Source organism: Nuphar pumila, chromosome 16 (genome assembly GCF_984573655.1).
Source record: "Nuphar pumila chromosome 16, dmNupPumi1.hap1.1, whole genome shotgun sequence".
Lineage (NCBI taxonomy): Eukaryota > Viridiplantae > Streptophyta > Magnoliopsida > Nymphaeales > Nymphaeaceae > Nuphar > Nuphar pumila.
In genome coordinates, this window is record NC_143264.1 from 63,106,934 (window position 1) to 63,125,340 (window position 18,407).

The 18,407-nt window shown below is 35.7% G+C and overlaps 1 protein-coding gene across 4 annotated transcripts in view; it reads right to left on the minus strand.

The window, feature by feature from the left end:
* Positions 1 to 17,929, minus strand: part of LOC149813357 (transmembrane protein-like protein) — a 79,368-nt gene extending 61,439 nt beyond the window's left edge. The window contains exons 1-4 of one of the 4 annotated variants that reach the window (XM_089992012.1): positions 17,634 to 17,923; positions 16,111 to 16,169; positions 14,110 to 14,218; positions 13,345 to 13,460 (exon numbers count right to left, since the gene is read on the minus strand). In XM_089992012.1, coding sequence (XP_089848138.1) covers positions 13,345 to 13,460; positions 14,110 to 14,218; positions 16,111 to 16,169; positions 17,634 to 17,919 — 570 coding nt within the window. In that variant the 5' untranslated portion in view covers positions 17,920 to 17,923. Of the gene's footprint in view, positions 1 to 13,344; positions 13,461 to 14,109; positions 14,219 to 16,110; positions 16,170 to 17,633 lie in introns of those variants that run through there. The other 3 variants (XM_089992011.1, XM_089992013.1, XM_089992014.1) reach the window with 3 other exon arrangements.
* Between the last annotated feature and the right edge of the window lie 478 nt (positions 17,930 to 18,407).

Genomic DNA, 18,407 nt, shown 5'->3' on the forward strand with positions numbered 1-18,407 from the left:
CTAAAGGTGGTTATTCATATTATGTTACTTTTATTGATGATTATACTAGATATGTATGGATTTATTTTCTTAACTTTAAATCGGAAGTTTTTAACTTCTTTAAAGAATTCCATGCAAAAATTCAAAATCAATTTCAAAGTCAAATATCCATTCTTAGATCCGATTCGGGTGGAAAGTACTTATCAAATGATTTTCAAACATATCTAAAACAACATGGCATTTGTCATCAAAAATCTTGCCCAAGAACTCCTCAACAAAACGGTCTAGCGGAAAAAAAACATAGGCATATTTTGGAAACCACTAGATCCTTACTCATTTCTAAAAATATTCCTAAAACTTTTTGGGCCGAAGCCGTGTTAACCTCCACCTATTTAATCAATAGGATGCCATCTTCAAAATTGAATAATATCTCTCCTTATGAAAAACTTTTTAATATGACACCTGACTACAATCGTCTTCGGATTTTTGGGTGTAAATGCTTTGTTCTTTTACATAAAAGAGATAAATTGTCACCTAAAGCAATAGAATGTGTATTTTTAGGATATGGTGAAAATCAAAAAGGCTATAGATGCTTTGATCATAAAAACAATAAGTTATTTGTCTCCAAAGATGTAACCTTTTTAGAAGATGAAAATGGATTTGACATATTGGAAAAATCAAATGAAATTGATTATATGTTTATCAATGATCTTTTAGAAGATTCAAATGATGACTCTTTGAGTCATCCGGAAATTTTAGAAAATACTCATGATTCTCATGATGATGATGTATCACCAACTAATGGTGATAATCTCCAAGTATACACTCGGCGTGAGGAAGCCCAACCTATTAGTGCTTTAGAAAAATTCTTGCGGCTTAATGAACCCCTAGAAGAAACCTCCCTTAGGCGTTCTTCTAGAGAATCAATTCCACCTAATAGGTTTGTCTCATATGAAACTCTTTCACCTAAATATAGAGCTTGTCTAATAGCCTTGCATTCTTACTATGAACCCTCCCATTATAATCAAGCAAAAAGTATACCTCATTGGGTTGAAGCAATGAAAGTTGAACTAGATGCTTTAAATAAAGCTAAAACTTGGGAAATAGTTCACCTTCCTCCAAATAAGAAAGCTATAGGATGTCGATGGGTCTACAAAGTCAAAACAAAAAGTGATGGTTCCCTAGAGCGCTATAAAGCTAGATTAGTTGCTAAAGGATACTCACAAGAATATGGCATCGATTATGAGGAGACTTTTGCTCCCGTGGCTCGCATGACAAGCGTTAGAACTTTAATTGCGGTAGCATCATCCAAAAAATGACCTATATTCCAATTAGATGTTAAAAATGCCTTTCTTAATGGTCAGTTGAATGAAGAAGTATATATGGACCCTCCGCCGGGAATCAGTGTTAACCAAGGTCAAACCCTTCGGTTATTAAAAGCCTTATATGGTCTTAAACAAGCCCCTAAGGCTTGGTATGATAGATTTAGTGCTATCATGTTACAATTGGGATTTCGCTCATGTTATACTGACACTGCTCTTTTTGTTAAAAATGCAGGTAATAGTATCATCATCCTTCTGCTTTATGTTGATGATATGATCATCACTGGCAATGATGAAAGCGGTATTCTTAAAGTTAAAAATATGTTAAAACATAATTTTGATATGTCTGATCTGGGTTTTCTCAGGTACTTTCTTGGTATAGAAGTCGCATACTCTCCTCGAGGGTATATACTGTCACAGATAAAGCTTGCTGCCGACATATGTTCCAAATCTGGGATTTCAGATGATAAAAATGTGGAGACTCCCGAGGTTATCAATGCTAAACTACGACTGGAGGATGGAGTTCTGCTGGATGATCCTACGCCCTACAGGCAACTCATAGGCTCCCTCACCTATCTGACTATCACTAGGCCCGATATTGCTCATGATGTGCACTCTGCAAGCCAATTTCAGCATGCTCCTACATCTGTGCATATGAGTGCTGTGCTCCGGATCATTCGATATATTAAAAATACTTTGACTAAAGGGCTATTCCTATCCTCAATCTCTTCCTTAGATTTACTAGCTTATACTGATGCTGACTGGGGAGGAAACCCAAATGATCGAATCTCAACTACTGGCTTTTATGTGTTCCTAGGAGATTCGCTAATTGCTTGGAGGTGCAAGAAACAGCAGAAAGTCTCATTGTCTTCTACTGAAGCAGAATACAGGGCTATGGCAACCACTACAATGGAGCTGGTGTGGCTTCGAAGTCTTCTTCAAGATATGGGAGTCGAAATTACCGGGGCTTCGAAGCTTTGTTGCGACAACAAAAGTGCTATCTACATTGCCAGCAACCACACTTTCCATGAGAGGACGAAACATATTGAAATGGACTGTCATTATGTACGTGATGAATATCTTCGTGGGACAGTAACACTGCCATATGTCACTTCAGAATATCAACTTGCTGACTTCTTCACCAAAGCCCTGCCTGCTCCTCGCTTCTTGTTCCTCCTTGGCAAACTTTCGGTCATTCCCCCGTAAAGTTTGAGGGGGGGTGTTAAAACATATGTAATAATACCATAATACCCGATAGGGGTATTATGGTCATTTCACAAAGTACCCCATAGGGGTACTTATTTTGTTTCTCGTATTTCACTATTTTTTATTTTTCTTTTTAATTTTATTTTTTGTATTTTTTGGATACCGAAAAGGGGCCCCACAATGGAGTCGTTGGGCCCCCCAACGGTCACATATGTGACCGTTGGGGGCTCCCAACGACTCTATTGGGAGCCCCTTTGGTCTCCTCTTCTTATAAATAGGGGGAACCCCCCATGTATGTTGTATTGCTCTTGAGAGCTCCTCTTCAATAATAGTGATATTATTTTTCATGTGTTTAGCCTTTTTATAAGGCCCTTTGTATATCCCTTAGTGGATTTTCTCTCTTGTGCTTGTTGCACTTGTCCGTGTGGGACATAGTGAATGCTTTAGCATTCTTGGTTACTTCCGCTTATTTCATTACACCCCCCAAGGTACCTTTTGGTACTTTACATAAAAGAAATAAAAAAGACAAAAAGAAAGAAAAATAAAATAAATTTACAATCACATTCATAAAGTGAATGTGCGTAAAACAGAGGAAAAGACTAAACTACCCCTACAGCTAAACAAATAGAAATATATATTTTATATATATATAATAAGTAGATACATATACATATATATTAATATATGTATATGTATTACCTTATATATATATAATATATATAAATATTACATTATATGATTATGTACATAATTTAACAATATGATGGACTCATTTATTCTTGTATAGAAGAATGCATGCGAATGTTATAAATTGTTTTAAACTTCTATGCCTTGTTTGCTTAAGAAATATATGTGTATGATGTATGGTAGGATGGTCAATGAGATTTGGACCAACCCTTACACAATTATATCTAAGGTGATATATCGATTCATGTGGTGAAAAATGCATATGACTTTTATCGTGTGTACAAATCTCGAACTACGTAAGAGTTATGTATGTTGAGATTTAGTTGTTTTGTATTATGAAATATGCATGTTCATGTATGCATGCATAGAACTCATGTTTTGTTTACGCATACTTCGAGGTTCAATTTACGAAGTGCAATGTTCTTTGTGGCGATGATATGATGTGTAGGATAATATGCTTATGTATGATATGATTTAAATGTTACATGAAATGAAATTATGAATGTATGCGATAAATGTTTAAGTTCAATAGTGAACTTTAGTTTATGAAGCCTTATTGGTTAAATGTGTGATTTTATAATTTAATGCCATATGAAGTGATGTATGATGTGATGCTTTGACTGTATACATGCCTATGCCCGTGTTGATGGCTATCGACTCTGAGAGTGGTCAATTGTATTGATGCATGTATCATAATAGTTTTCACTGGATATAGTACCCGTTGAGGAACTATTCCCAAAGGATTCTATGTGAGGGTGTGAATGACCGGATCAGGTAATCCGGCTAGAGCGGTAAGTCTCTGTGAGAGAGTGCATTATCCAAGAGCGGGTAGCTCACGAAGATGGTATATTCTTGTAAGGAAGTGCATTGTCCAAGACTAGGCAGACCATCCGTCTAGGGCGGTAACTGTAATAAAATATGCGGAAAAGGAAAGTATGTCCTACAATGGACATTCACACATAGAAATCAAAGAACAAGTCAAAAAGAGGACATACACAAAAGCCAATAATGGCTAGAAAGCATAAAATCTTATAAAGGCACAAAGAGGCTTGAAGAAGCCACACATTACAAAGGGGGAGACCCCACTTATTTATAGGCAAGAGAGAAGTGAGGGAGAGTTAGAGAAAATAGAGAGAGAGGGACCATTGGGAGTCCCAACAAGGAGTCGTTGGGCTCCCAACAGTCACAATTGTGACCGTTGGAGGCCCAACGACTCTTTGTTGGGCCCCCCAATGGTTGTGCATTTAATGCACAAAAGAACAAAAAAGAAACAAAAAATAAATAAGAAAAAAAGGAAAAAGAATAAAAGTAAAAAAAGACTACAATGCCCCTATTGGGCGAGTTTACAGAACTACCCCTTATCGGGTAGTGTGTGATAAACATATTTATATATATATATATAGATATATATATATTGATTACATATATTTTAACACCCTCCCTCAAGCTTTACGGGGATATAACCGAAAGCTTGTTGAGAAGAAACATGAAACGAGGAGCAACAAGGGCTTTGGTGAAGAAGTTCGTCAACTGGTACTCGGATGTGACGTAAGGCAGTGCTATGGTGCCTTTTAGGTATTCATCTCGAACATAGTGGCAATCCATCTCTATGTGTTTAGTACGCTCATGGAAGGTGTGATTGCTTGCAATATAGATAGCACTCTTGTTATCGCAACACATCTTCGAAGAAACTGAGATGATGATGCCCATATCACTGAGGAGACTTCTAAGCCACACAAGCTCCATGGTTGTAGTGGTCATTGCACGATACTCCGCTTCTGTTGAGGACAATGACACTTTGTGTTGCTTCTTGCATCTCCAAGAAATCATAGAGTCACCTAGGAAAACACAAAAACCAGTGGTTGAGACTTTATCATTGGGATTTCCTCCCCAATCAGCATCTGTATAAGCAATTAAATCAAGAGATGATGAAGAGGAAAGAAAAACTCCCTTAGTTATGGTGTATTTAATATATCTGACAATCCTTAAGACTGCACTCATGTGCACAGTTGTGGGTGCATGTTGAAACTGACTGACAGAGTGAACTGCATGAGCTATGTCTGGCCGAGTGATGGATAAGTATGTCAGAGACCTAACGAGTTGACGGTACGGAGTAGGATTCTCGAGAAGTGTCCCATCTTCTAGCCTTAGCTTTGCATTGATAACCTCAGGGGTTTTTGTCTTCTTATTATCCGAAATTCCAGACTTGGAACAAATGTCAGTGGCAAGTTTCATCTGAGAGAGAATATACCCTCGAGGAAAATAGGCAACTTCAATACCTTATCTTAAGAAATCAAGGTCAGACATGTCAAAATTTTCTTTTAAAATTTTCTTAATATCATGGATTCCTTGCTCATCACTTCCAGTGATGATCATATCATCAACATATAGTAGTAGAATTACTAAAGAGGACCCTGCACTTTTCACAAACAACGCAGTGTCAGTATAACATGAACGAAAATTTAAGCTAGTCATTACATTGTTAAATCTGTCATGCCAAGCCTTTGGAGCTTGTTTTAACCCATATAGTGCCTTTTTAAGTTTAAGAATTTTATTTTCACCAATAGATACTCTTGGTGGAGGATCCATATAGACCTTTTCACTTAGTTCGCCATTAAGAAATGTGTTCTTAACATCCAATTGATAGATAGGCCATTTTATAACGGATGCAACCGCAATAAGAGTCTTAACACTAGTCATTCTAGCTACGGGAGCGAAGGTTTCTTCATAGTCTATTCCGTACTCTTGAGCATATCCTTTGGCTACCAACCTAGCTTTATAACGTTCTAATGACTCATCACTTTTAGTTTTAATTTTGAAGACCCATTTACATCCAATAGATTTCTTTTCAGTGGGTAACGAAGTTATTTCCCAAGTTTTAGCCTTTTCAAGGGCACTAAGTTCTAGTTTCATGGCTTCAACCCATTGAGGAATGTTTTTGGCTTCATACAAAATTTCTTTCCAAAAGGAAGAGTACATTTTTTAGAAGCTTGGATGTCCAAGTCTTTGATGCCAAGTTTCAATATTTTTATCTTGGACATGATTACAAAATGAGTTAGTGGGAAGTTTCAAATTGTTCATGTAGTAGAGATCTCCCCTCCTATGGCCTTGCCCAATCCGCTTCCCGGACTGGAGATCCTGTATAGAGAAATCCTTGGTTGAGAAAGAGATTTCACATCCATGATCACATATTTGAGAAACATATAAAAAATTTAAATTAAGTTGAGGTATTACCCTTACGTTTGGCACAAAAAAATCTTTTGAAAAGTTTAAAGTTCCAAAACTTTTAACTTGTAAAGAGGTACCATCGGCGGTGGAAACAAACGAATTTTTGGAGTTGCTACATACATTGGATAGTCCATTTTCAATAGGGGTCATATGAAAGGATGCTCCAAAATCAAGAATCCAAGAAGGCATACCTGGAGGAGAGGAAGAGGCAATGGCGGCTCCCGAAGTTGATGGCGATTTGAGTAGAATTTGAAGTGCTTCGGATAGTTGAGCAAGAGAAAAGAATTCTTTCCCTTTCATTGGCTCCTCCTTTTGAAAAATTTCTTCAATAATAGCAACTTTACCTTTTGGAGGTTCATTTATCTTCGGACAATTAGGTCTTATATGACCCGGTTCTTGACAATGATGGCAAATGGCTTTCCTATAATTGCCATTATAGTTATTTTGCCTCCCAAAGTGTGGAGGCTTATAAGCTTTCATATGATTGCCGGGTTTAGACACGGCAAGAACTTTATCTCCTCCTTTAATCATGCCAAGACGTGTTTCTTCTTGGCATATTTCGGCTATGGCATCTTCCAATGGAAGAGGTTTAGATCTATGAAGAAGGGAGGATCTAACTTGTTCATATTCGGGCCTAAGCCCATGTAAAAAATGGAAAAAGTGTTCTTTTTTCATTTGTTCTCTTCTCATTTTCACATCTTCACTAGATACCCATTTGGGTTCAAGAAGGGATAGCTTATCCCATAAGGGTCCAAGAGTGCTATAGTAATCTCTTACACTCATTTCACCTTGCTTAATAGTACGGATTTTTTCTTGGATAAAGAATTGACGAGCAAGATCTTTTTGGGTATACATATCTTTCATAAAGAACCATGCTTCATTTGCTAGGCGGAATTTAGCAATGTTGGCGCAAATCTTTAGCTCCACATTGTTCATGAACCATGCAAGAATTTTTGCATGCTTACTTTCTCAATCTTCTACCTTCGATTGGTGATCTTCAATAGCCTTCATGCGAGCATTTCCTTCTAGAGCTTTTTCTTGATCACCATCCATTTTCGTAAGTTGAAGTTGAGGTTCCCTAATGGTGCCCATAACATATCCCCAAAGCTTTTTACCTTTGAGGTTGTTCTCCATGGCGGCGGCCCACATCATGTAGTTAGTACCATTAAGCTTCAAGGAGAGATCAATCTTTTGTTCTCCTTCCATCATATAATCAAGAATGAAGGACAAACCAAGAGAGAGGAATAACTAGAAAACTAGCTATATGAATCAAGAGCACAACCAAGGCTCTGATACCATGTAATGAAATATGCGAAAAAAGAAAGTATGTCCTACAATGGACATTCACACATAGAAATCAAAGAACAAGTCCAAAAGAGGACATACACAAAAGCCAATAATGGCTAGAAAGCATAAAATCTTATAAAGGCACAAAGAGGCTTGAAGAAGCCACACATTACAAAGGGGGAGACCCCACTTATTTATAGGCAAGAGAGAAGTGAGGGAGAGTTAGAGAAAATAGAGAGAGAGGGACCATTGGGAGTCCCAACAAGGAGCCGTTGGGCTCCCAACGGTCACAATTGTGATCGTTGGGGGCCCAACGACTCTTTGTTGGGCCCCCCAATGGCTGTGCATTTAATGCACAAAAAGAACAAAAAAGAAACAAAAAAAAAGAAGAAAAAAAGGAAAAAGAAGAAAAGTAAAAAAAGACTACAATGCCCCTATCGGGCGAGTTTACAAAACTACTCCTTATCGGGTAGTGTGTGATAAACATATACATATATATATATATATATATATATATATATATATATATTGATTACATATATTTTAACAGTAACTCCTTGTGAGGTTGTACATTTTCCAGACCAAGTAATCCGGCGTGGATTTTGTAAATCTTTATTATGAATAAATGAAATGTTATGATGAATTGTGGTGATCTTTTGAGTTGATTGAGATAACCAGTTATAAATCTATAGATTTAGCTTTTCTATTATAGCATGATTATATATTGAACTCAGATATGATAATCAAATCCTTATTGATTTTAGATCTTGATATGAGGTTACGATTGTGACGTTTATGTTAGCATACAGGTGAATGACACATCACGCCTACAAATGACTAGTTTTGACTTATTAAGTGAATGATACATCACGCCTAAATAGTTTCATTGCAAATGATTGCATTATGATTGTTTGAGTAAATATATCACACCTATGTATCATGATTGATGTGTATCATGAATATCTAATTAAATTACTTATAAGGTATGTACGTGTGTTTCACGTTGGAATGGTCAAATGTGATTTGACTTATTGTTTATAAGAATTATGAATGCATATGAAAATGATGCAAAGATCTGAATATATATATATATATATATATATGCGATGACTTGTATGACTTGAATGCATATAGATTATGCTTTATTACGTGAGTTAAGGTTGAATAGAATATTAAGTGATGAAATGCTTTTAATGAATGACTCATAGGACGTTGTTCCTTTGTCTATCACTTGACGATGGATGAATAATATATCATTACCTTTAAATGTTTGATATGTTTTTTTTAAGTTTGAGTTTGGGTTGCTTTACCAGACTTTAGTGAGTCTGACCCCGTTTTATGGGGGACAGGTAATGCAGGTAAAGTATGATGAGTAGTTGGAGCGAAGGGTTGGTTGAGCTGCATCCTCGAGGGTCCACTCTTACATTGCGATTTTGGTATTCATGATCTTTTCGTTTTAAGTATTTGATCATGTAGATATTAAAGTATTGTTTTCATACTTTGATTTGAAATGAAATTAAAATTCTTCATATTTCAGTCTTATATTATACGTGGTTTGAAATGTGTATATCTCGTACATTTTGATTTGATTGTTATCTTTAGTATAACCGCGCTCAAAGTTTTAACCGTTTTTAAAAATCGTTTCCGCATTATAAGATCTGATTTACTTATACTTATAAAAAAAATGGTCTCGAAATTTCAATATTTGAACTATAATTAAGGTTAAAATTGTTGGGGCGTTAAATCATGTCACATGATCTCAAATTTTGATATTTTATCCAAATATTGAATTAACTCAAGTGTGCCTAATGTTTTCACTATCGATGGTATATCTCTTGAAATCAAAGGAATAGAAAATCTTGAAAAAAACCTTTCAAAAACTCTTAAAAGATTTCAATTCCAAAAATTAGATATATACTAAAATTAAATTTAAATCTTTTATCTATTTCACAAATATCAAAACGTGGTTGTAATATCTCCTTCTCATTGAATGACTGTTGGGTGCAGGATCGCCAGTCAGGAAAAGTGATTGGGCAAGGCCATAAAGAAAGAGACCTCTACTACATGAACTTTTTTTAGAAGACCAAGAATACTTTTTGTTGTAATATACAAAAATTAGATTTAAACTTATGGCATAGAAGATTAAGACATCCAAATGTATCCAAAGTTCTTTTTTTATTAAACTAGAAAATTTTTTATAACATTGATAATTTTACTTGTGATGATTGTATTCTTGGCAAAATGAAAAGATTACCTTTTTATGAAAGAACTTTTGTCTCTACTAGACCGCTTGAGTTAGTTCATTCGAATGTTTAAAGTAAGGCACCAATTATGTCAAAAGGTGGCTATGCGTATTATGTGATTTTTCTGGATGACTTCTCTAAATATACTTGGATCTACTTCCTTAAACATAAATCTACAATTTTCTCACATTTTCAAAACTTTCATAACTTAGTCAAAAATAGGTTTGGCAATAACATTTTTATTTTTCATACTGATTCAGAGGAGAGAATTTTTATCAAAGGAATTTAAAGAATATCTCAACCTACATGGCATTACACATCAAAGATTTTGCCTACACACACTACAACAGAATGGCTTAGACAAAGGAAAACATAGGCACATTATAGAAACTGCAAGAACTTATTGCCAATCATGTTCTTAAGGTTTTCTAGGGTGAAGTCATTTTAACCGTTGTGCATCTTATAAATAGAATGCCATCTTCATTACAAAATATCTCCCCTGACTATTCTAGGTTGAGAAGTTTTTGTTGCGAATGTTTTATTTTTACCCATAAAAATGATAAATTCTCACCTAGGGTCATTTCTTGTATCTTTTTTGGATATGCTTATAACCAAAAAGATTATAGGTGTTATGACCCTAAAAATGGAAAATTATTTGTTTCAAGAAATATGACGTTCTTAGAAAAGGAAAACTTCTTTGACGATGAAAAGCTTTCTTGCTTGACTTTGCTTGACCAAAAAGGTTATAATTAACTGAGTACTTTTTTTCTTGACTTTGCTTCAAAGAAAGGTGTTGATGAGTGTGATTGTGAGTTTGATCTTGATAATGATAATGAAATTATAAATGATGTGATTAGTGAAGAGCAATCCCATGGTGACAAAAACTACTTGCAGTATTCCAGATGTAGTATCCCTAAACCCTCGTATGCACTTGAAAATATTCTGAGGTCGAAAATCAACATGAAGTGCAATCAAGAAAATCATCTAGAACCTCTAGGTCACTAGAAAAAATTCTCTTATGACTCTTTTTCATCCAAGTACAAGACATGTATCACGGTAATTCATACCTTCGTAGAACCTTCAACCTATGCCCAAGCCAAGGGACTTTCCGAGTGGGAAGAAGCCATGAGGGTAGAGTTAAAAGTATTCGAAAAGGCCAACACTTGGACACTTCAAGACATTCCATAAAACAAGAAACCTATAGGTTGTAAATGAGTATACAATGTAAAAACCAAAAGTAATGAGACCCTAGAAAAATATAAAGTCAGATTAGTTGCCAAAAGATATTCCCGAGAATATGGTATAGATTATGAGAAAAGTTTGTCTCTTATGGCTAAGATAACCACCATTAGGACATTAGTAGCAGTAGCCTCCACTAAAAGATGGCTTATATATTAGATGGATGTCAAAAATGTCTTCCTTAATGGAAGTTTAGTTGAAGTATACATGGAGTCACCTTTAGGTACGAGCATTCCTAAGGAAAAAGCTATTTGCTTAAATAAAGCACTTTATGGTTTAAAACAAGAATTGAAAGCATAGTATGACAAATTCAATAAGGTTATGTTTGATATTGGTTTTAGAACTCGTTTGACTAACACTGCTTTATTTGTTAAGAAAACGAATGCAAGTATTATTATTTTTTTCCTGTATGTGGACGACATTGTATGTGGACGACATGATCATCAGTGTAGGAGATAAACAAGGAGTTGAACATAATAAAAAACTGCTCAAAAATCATTTTGAAATGACTGATTTGGGTTTCTTAAGATAATTTTTAGAAATTGAAGTTGTTTTTTCTCCTAGAGGATATTTGTTATCACTGTCTAAATTTACCTCTTATATTACTTTCAGGTCTGGAATCACATATGATAAGAAAGCAGATACCCCCTAAGGTTGTCAATGTCAAGATGAAAATTGATAATAGAGAACCGCTTGAAGACCCTACTCGTTCTAGACAGCTTATCAAGACACTTTCTTACCTTTCCATTACTAGACTTGATATAACACACATCGTACACACAACTATTCATTTTCAACATGCAACAACTTTTGTTCACATGGGAGTCATACTACGAATTATTAGATACATTAAAACTTTTGTCTCTAGAGGCCTTTTCTTGTCTTCTTCGTTTACATTAAATTTAATTGTTTATATTGATGCTGACTATGGAAGTGATCCCAATAACAAGCATCCAACCACGGGTTTTTGTGTATTTTTAGGTGAATCCCTAATTTCGTGGCGATGCAAGAACCAACAAAGGTCTCGCTTTCATTAACAAAAGGTTGAATACCGGGCCATGTCGACCACCTCTATGGAAGTGGTGGGGCTAAGGAGTTTGCTGAAAAATATGAGAATTCAATTAGCATGAGCCTAAAAAATGTGTTGTGACAACAAAAGTTCGATATACCTTGTCTGCAAATGTATTTTTCACGAGTGCACTAAACATATCGAGATGGATTGTCACTACGTACGAGAGGAGTATCTAAATAGCAACATTAATCTGCCCTATATTACATCAAAGTAACAGTTGGCAGATTTATTCACCAAACCTCTCTCAGCTCCTAGGTTTCACTTCTTTTTAGGCAAACTTTCGATCATTATACCGTAAAATTGAGGGGGAGTGTTAAAAATGTAAATACATTATATATATATATATATATACAATACTATATATGTATGTATACATATACGTATATATATTGTTTCTTTTCTTTTTATTGTTTTTTGTTTTTTAAATCTAGTCAACCAAGGTTGACGAAGCCCAACAAGTATAATTTCTAGCCGGCGGACTAGATCTAACGGCTAGATTACATCTAGTCTAACAGCTAGAGAGGGCTCTCTCTAGCCCATTTTGTTCTCTCTTTTCTCTCCCTGTTTGTGTATATAAATAGGGGATCCCTCCCCATTGTGTGGTATGCTTTTTGCATACTTGGTATTAATAAAATATTAATTTGTTAATTGTGAGAGCCTTTTTTGTGTGTGCCCTTTGTGGGTTTTGTGAGTGTACCCTTTGTGGTTCACTTTTGTGCTTGTCAATTTTTGAATCTATTGGTGGACATTCTTGTTCATAGTTGAATACTCTCATTTCCTTTCAGAAAATACCTTATCAAAGTAGTTTCTCACGATTTTTTTCATAAATATTGAGATAAAAAAAGAAGTTTCAAAAAAGAAAAATAAGAAAATAACTTTTCAGTGTTTTTTTAAAAACATGAAGAAATGAAAAAAGTAATAAAGGCCTTTTTAATTGGAACTAAGGAAACATCCAAATATTTTCCTGACATTTTCTGATAATTTCTGGGAATAAAAAATTTTCACTATTAAATTTCATGTGACAGAAAAAGAATACATATATAAACCAGATATTTTAAATACAGATATCTTTCATAACAACCTGCTCATTTGTCAAGGTGACCACCATATTTCTCTGAAAGAAAAAACAATGCTCCATGCTTGAATTGTTTGTAGTTGTATCATTCCCCATAAACTCATTACGGAGAAAATCTAAAGCTGCAGCATGATGAATTTAAATGTAGGTTAGATCATCATCATCATAAAATGATAAAACAAATCTAGAGTCATTTATACTTTACACAAATAAAATGTGTAAAAAATAAATTATTATCCTTCCTTCTAAGCGTTAATATCACTCTTAAGATATTAGGCAAATAATAGGAGATTCATGGCTATCAGTTTTCCATTCAAAAGCAAACCAATTTTTGCTGCCCAAACTGACAGAATTTGCCGCATAAGAAACCTAATACAAATTTGTTTACAGACACAAGTTTTGGCCCAAGACCAAAAGTAATTGCAAAAATGCATGCCTGCTAAGTCTTACTAAAGCTTTGAGGGCATGTTTGATTGCAAAAGGAAACAAGTTCCTTGAGACTTGTTCTCAAAGAGGTTTTTCCCCTACGGACCCCATAAGGAAGATTTTTTTTCAAGAAAAAAATCCCTCACGTGTAGTGCCTTTTTTTACCAAAAATGGGCAATTTTTGGAAGAAACTGTCTGGTAAAGTTTCCACAAGAGAAGGGTGTAGACTCCACATATTTTTGAAAAACTTTACCCAAGATTTCTTTCCATATACAATCAAATGCACCCAAAATAACTAAGAGAAGTCATTTATTGTGACAAACTCACATAACAGCTTAAAAATACCTCCTGGGCTCAAATCTGATGATGGTGCATCTGGAAGTGGAGGCCTACCATTTCGATAGCATACCAAAGGCAATTCACCCATTGGGAGTTTTCTTAATTTCTCTCTGTCCTGGTCAATGGAAACCACTAGTAAGGCACAATTAAGAACATCAATGAACTAATACCATGCGCTCTAGCATGCATGGTTGTGCATTGTGGCGAATGTCAATGCAAAATAAAAAAGTAGTAGTAGGTGGAGAACATATATAATCTCCAATATGTTCATGGACATAGATAATGCAAAGTGAAAAAGTTAGCCACCATAGAGAGATAATGTGAAAAAACGGGTTAAAATATTAGGTAGGGACAGTGGTATGAGAACTAGCATAATCAAATTTGTAGCTAGATAACATGTAGAATTTATGAACAAGACCATAGTGAGAAGCCCAGAGGTCCCTCTTCGAATGATTAACAGTCATAATGGATTCAACATGGGATTAGACATGGCCTCAATCCTCAAGCCCATTTACTAACAAGCAAGAGCCAAAGTTAGTTTACCCAAGAGTGAAGATCTAGCTAGCTCAACAAGGTGATAGACAAATAGGCCACAATGCTGAGCCTGATCTAAAGAATATTATTATACAAAAAGAGCATGGACATACCTTAAGACATTCCAATTCCATCGAATCAACTAAATTCATGATATGCAGAACTACAAGCCCTACTTGGCTGTCACTTTAGGGTCTCCAATTTCAACTTGGTAGATGAGACCAAGCCACAGTTTTGCCCTTTAAGTTGATACAACTTGCAAACTAATTGATAAATTGCATGCTGAATAAAAAAAAGATAAAACTGTTTATCTCTTGAGATGTTAGTTAAAAGAAAAAGATGTCAATTAGTGGATTATTATTGCCCTTACTTTATTTCTTAGAAGAAGAAAATGAGCACAGCAGCGTATGCAAAATAGAGGTTGTGCATACAAGCTTCATGCTTTCATTTGATGCAAGTCACCAGCCACAAGGTGGCCAGACTGGTACTGTTCCGGAAACTCTGTTTTTTTTTCTATTTTTAAGCTATGGTGGTGGTCGGCCATTCTTTTTTTTTCTCAGGTGTTTTGGGTTGGCCAGCCATTTTCCGGCCCATTTTCCAACCAGCCACTTGCCGGAAAATGGCCACCTTTATTTTTTTAGTTTGTCTTTATTTGTTTAGTTTTTGGTCACCCAAACAGCCATGATTTTTGGGTTTTGGCAAACCAGGTTTTGCCCGTTGTCATCCAAACAGGGCCTAAGGCAACACCATGTGCAGAAAGTTCACAGTCCACCCATGAGAAGATGTTGTCAAAGAGGCTAAGTAGGCAAAGGTTGATGCAACCAACAGATTGCCTTCTAGATCATCGGATATATCCAAGACACAATTGAAATATTTAGTCTCCAAATACACACATGCACGAGGGCACATGCACAAACACACAGAGACTAAATATATACATATATTTGTGTGTGTTGGTATACATGATGTTTGTAGCTCAAAATTTAGGACATTTACAAGATTGTTCCTGATATTGCATCATAGCATTGGCATGAGTGGCACCAATTGGCCTAGACATTGCCAGCTATGCTGCTTTCCATATGTTGATAATGCTAAAATACAGGCAGAAATGACCAAAAAAAAGTGTGTGAATTGTGTAGCCAGTTTGCAGTGGATGTCAAGATCACCACATTTCTTGGCCCTTAAAAGTTTTCAAAATGACATGGCCATTTCTCACGTTATCATAAATTTATAACCACCATAGGCACTTAATATTTTTATAAAGAAACACTGGCTAAAAGATTTGTTAAATTGTCAAGGTACAACTAGTAGACGTCTCTCTTAGCCTTTTCAAAATAACTTAATTACCCTTAGTATTGACCACAAATCTGTTGGGATGTTGGGAGCGAAACAAATATGGTCAACCTCATTAACATGCAGGGTTAAGCATGTTAATAACAGGTGAGAGATAAGGACGAGATAATGTACACTTACCAGATGTAAATTTGTCATCAGAGCCAAGGATATTGAAGAAAACCAAGTTGGTAGCTCCACTGAAAACATACAAAAAAATGACTAAAATCTAACATAGTGAATGATATCAACAACAATTTTTTCCTCATAACAAGTACATTAATAACCTACTTTCAAAAATCTTCAGTTTGTCAGTAAAGTGAGCAGAAATTTTAATATGTTTGGCAACAGTGAACCCCTAAAAACATCTCAAAGTTTGATAGGCAACATAACCATCTTACCATTTATGGATTGAAAAAAAGAGTAGCCTAATGCCCAATCTATGAGTTCTAATACTCTGTAAGATAAGACAATATTGGTATGCTTCATTAACAACAGGTACTAAATATTGAGTCAAACAACTAGAATTGCTTTTGTATCATGGAAGTAGAAGGCAGTTTTAAGTCTTAGCAATTTCGTTTAACACAGTTGAACAAGAGATGGTACTGATGTTATTTGCACTTTAGCATCACTTGCGCACTACTATCTCTATTTCGTTTATTTATTGTTTTTTTTCAGGAGTGGTGCCTAATTTTCATCTGGTTGCATTGTCCATGTTCACACGATGAATCCAAATCCCAGTAGCCTAGCCCATACTTCTCACTTACTATGCATGGAAGAGCTGTACCAGATTTTGCCTGAATCATGTTTTCAATGAAGTAGTTTAATCATTATTTAATTTCTAATTTTTTTTTATGCATATAGCAGTTAAGGTTTGAACCTATGACATAATCCATGACTCCATCAAAGGTGCACTTTGAATGAGTTTCTATAGTATCAAGCGTGGGGAGAAAACCAAACAGGACAAAAGCAATTAACCAAATTATATTGCACATAAAATTCCTAGATGATGTATTAATAATATAAAAAGGTATCCATACGTGGTTGGTTTTCACCATTCAATTCATAGCAAAACTTTGTATGGGTCCAAATCTCTTCATGTTTTAGCATTCTAAATTTTTTATCCGATTAATTTCACCCAAAAATTTCTACTTTTCTATGCATATTCTTTGTTATATTTTTTTTTGTTTCCTAATTGATTTTTTATCCTTTTTCAGTAATTCACATACTTTTTGCAACAACTTGGATATTCTTTCATCTTCAAACGCCAACATCTTTTTTTTATTTTCTTTTCTTTCTAAGTGGTTATTAATTATCACGTTTGTATTTATTTAACTTAAGTGGAAGTCCAATTGGTAATCTAATCTTCGCATCTTCTACTTCCTAGTAAATATCTACCAAGCATATGATCCCCCAAAAAAATTAAGAATGTGTGTGTGCGTGTATGTGTGTGTGTGTGAGAGAGAGAGAGAAAGATCAACCACGAGAGCCAAACGTACATCAAGCAGCAAAATTGACCAAGAAAGCTCCAAAACCGGAAATTCAACATCCATCAGAATTCAACGTGAACCAAACAAGCATAAAAAACCAAACTCAACAACCAAAGTTAGCAAGCCAAACCCAGAGAGAAGTAGAGATGGAAGGGGGAAAAAAACTACAAGCACCTCTGAGGTAGCGCCAGTCGTAGGGCTTGAGCAGCGTCTCCGGATAGTACACGCTATATATGGTAAAGGTGTTGGGAGCAGCGCCGCCCTCCTCTTCCGCGGCCTGAGCGCCACCGCGGAGGACACCCGCCCCGCAGGAGAAGAGGAGGAGGATGAGCCACCACTCCACGAGCGTCAGCGCGGAGGGAGATAGGGCTCTGTTGATACCAATACCAGAGAAGGCTCTGATCGCAGCCATGGCTCCCCGGCTGCCCTCAACTCGGAAGAAAAGTAAGAGGGAAAACATGGGGCGGGCCTCTTGTCACTAGACTCATTACTCACTATATACAAGTGAGAAAAGGGACAGATCTGGCATTTTCTTCTTTCTTCCAAGGATATGATATCTTCACAAGTTAGTGAATTGGTAAGAAAAGCGATTTTGCTTTTGACGCCAGCTGTCTATTCGAGAGGATTCTTTTTGGAAAACTGCTCGGTTTGGGCTGTTTGTTTCACGCAAAAATCCTCTCTTTTTCTATAAAACAGTAAGTCGTTTCCTCAAAGCTGACACGAAAAAGCGGACGCATTGTGGGGCCCACATATTGAAAATGGCCGTCTTTCTTTAAAAAGAATGCATCTTTCCTAAAGGCATGATTGGAAGCAACAAAAACTTTTATAGAAAAAGAAAATTTTTGATACGATAACTTTTAATGAAAAGTTCTTGCTTGTTTGTCTAGCTAGCATGAGAAAAAACAGAGTGGGAAAAATGTTCAAAAAATGAGAGTGGGTCGATCAACC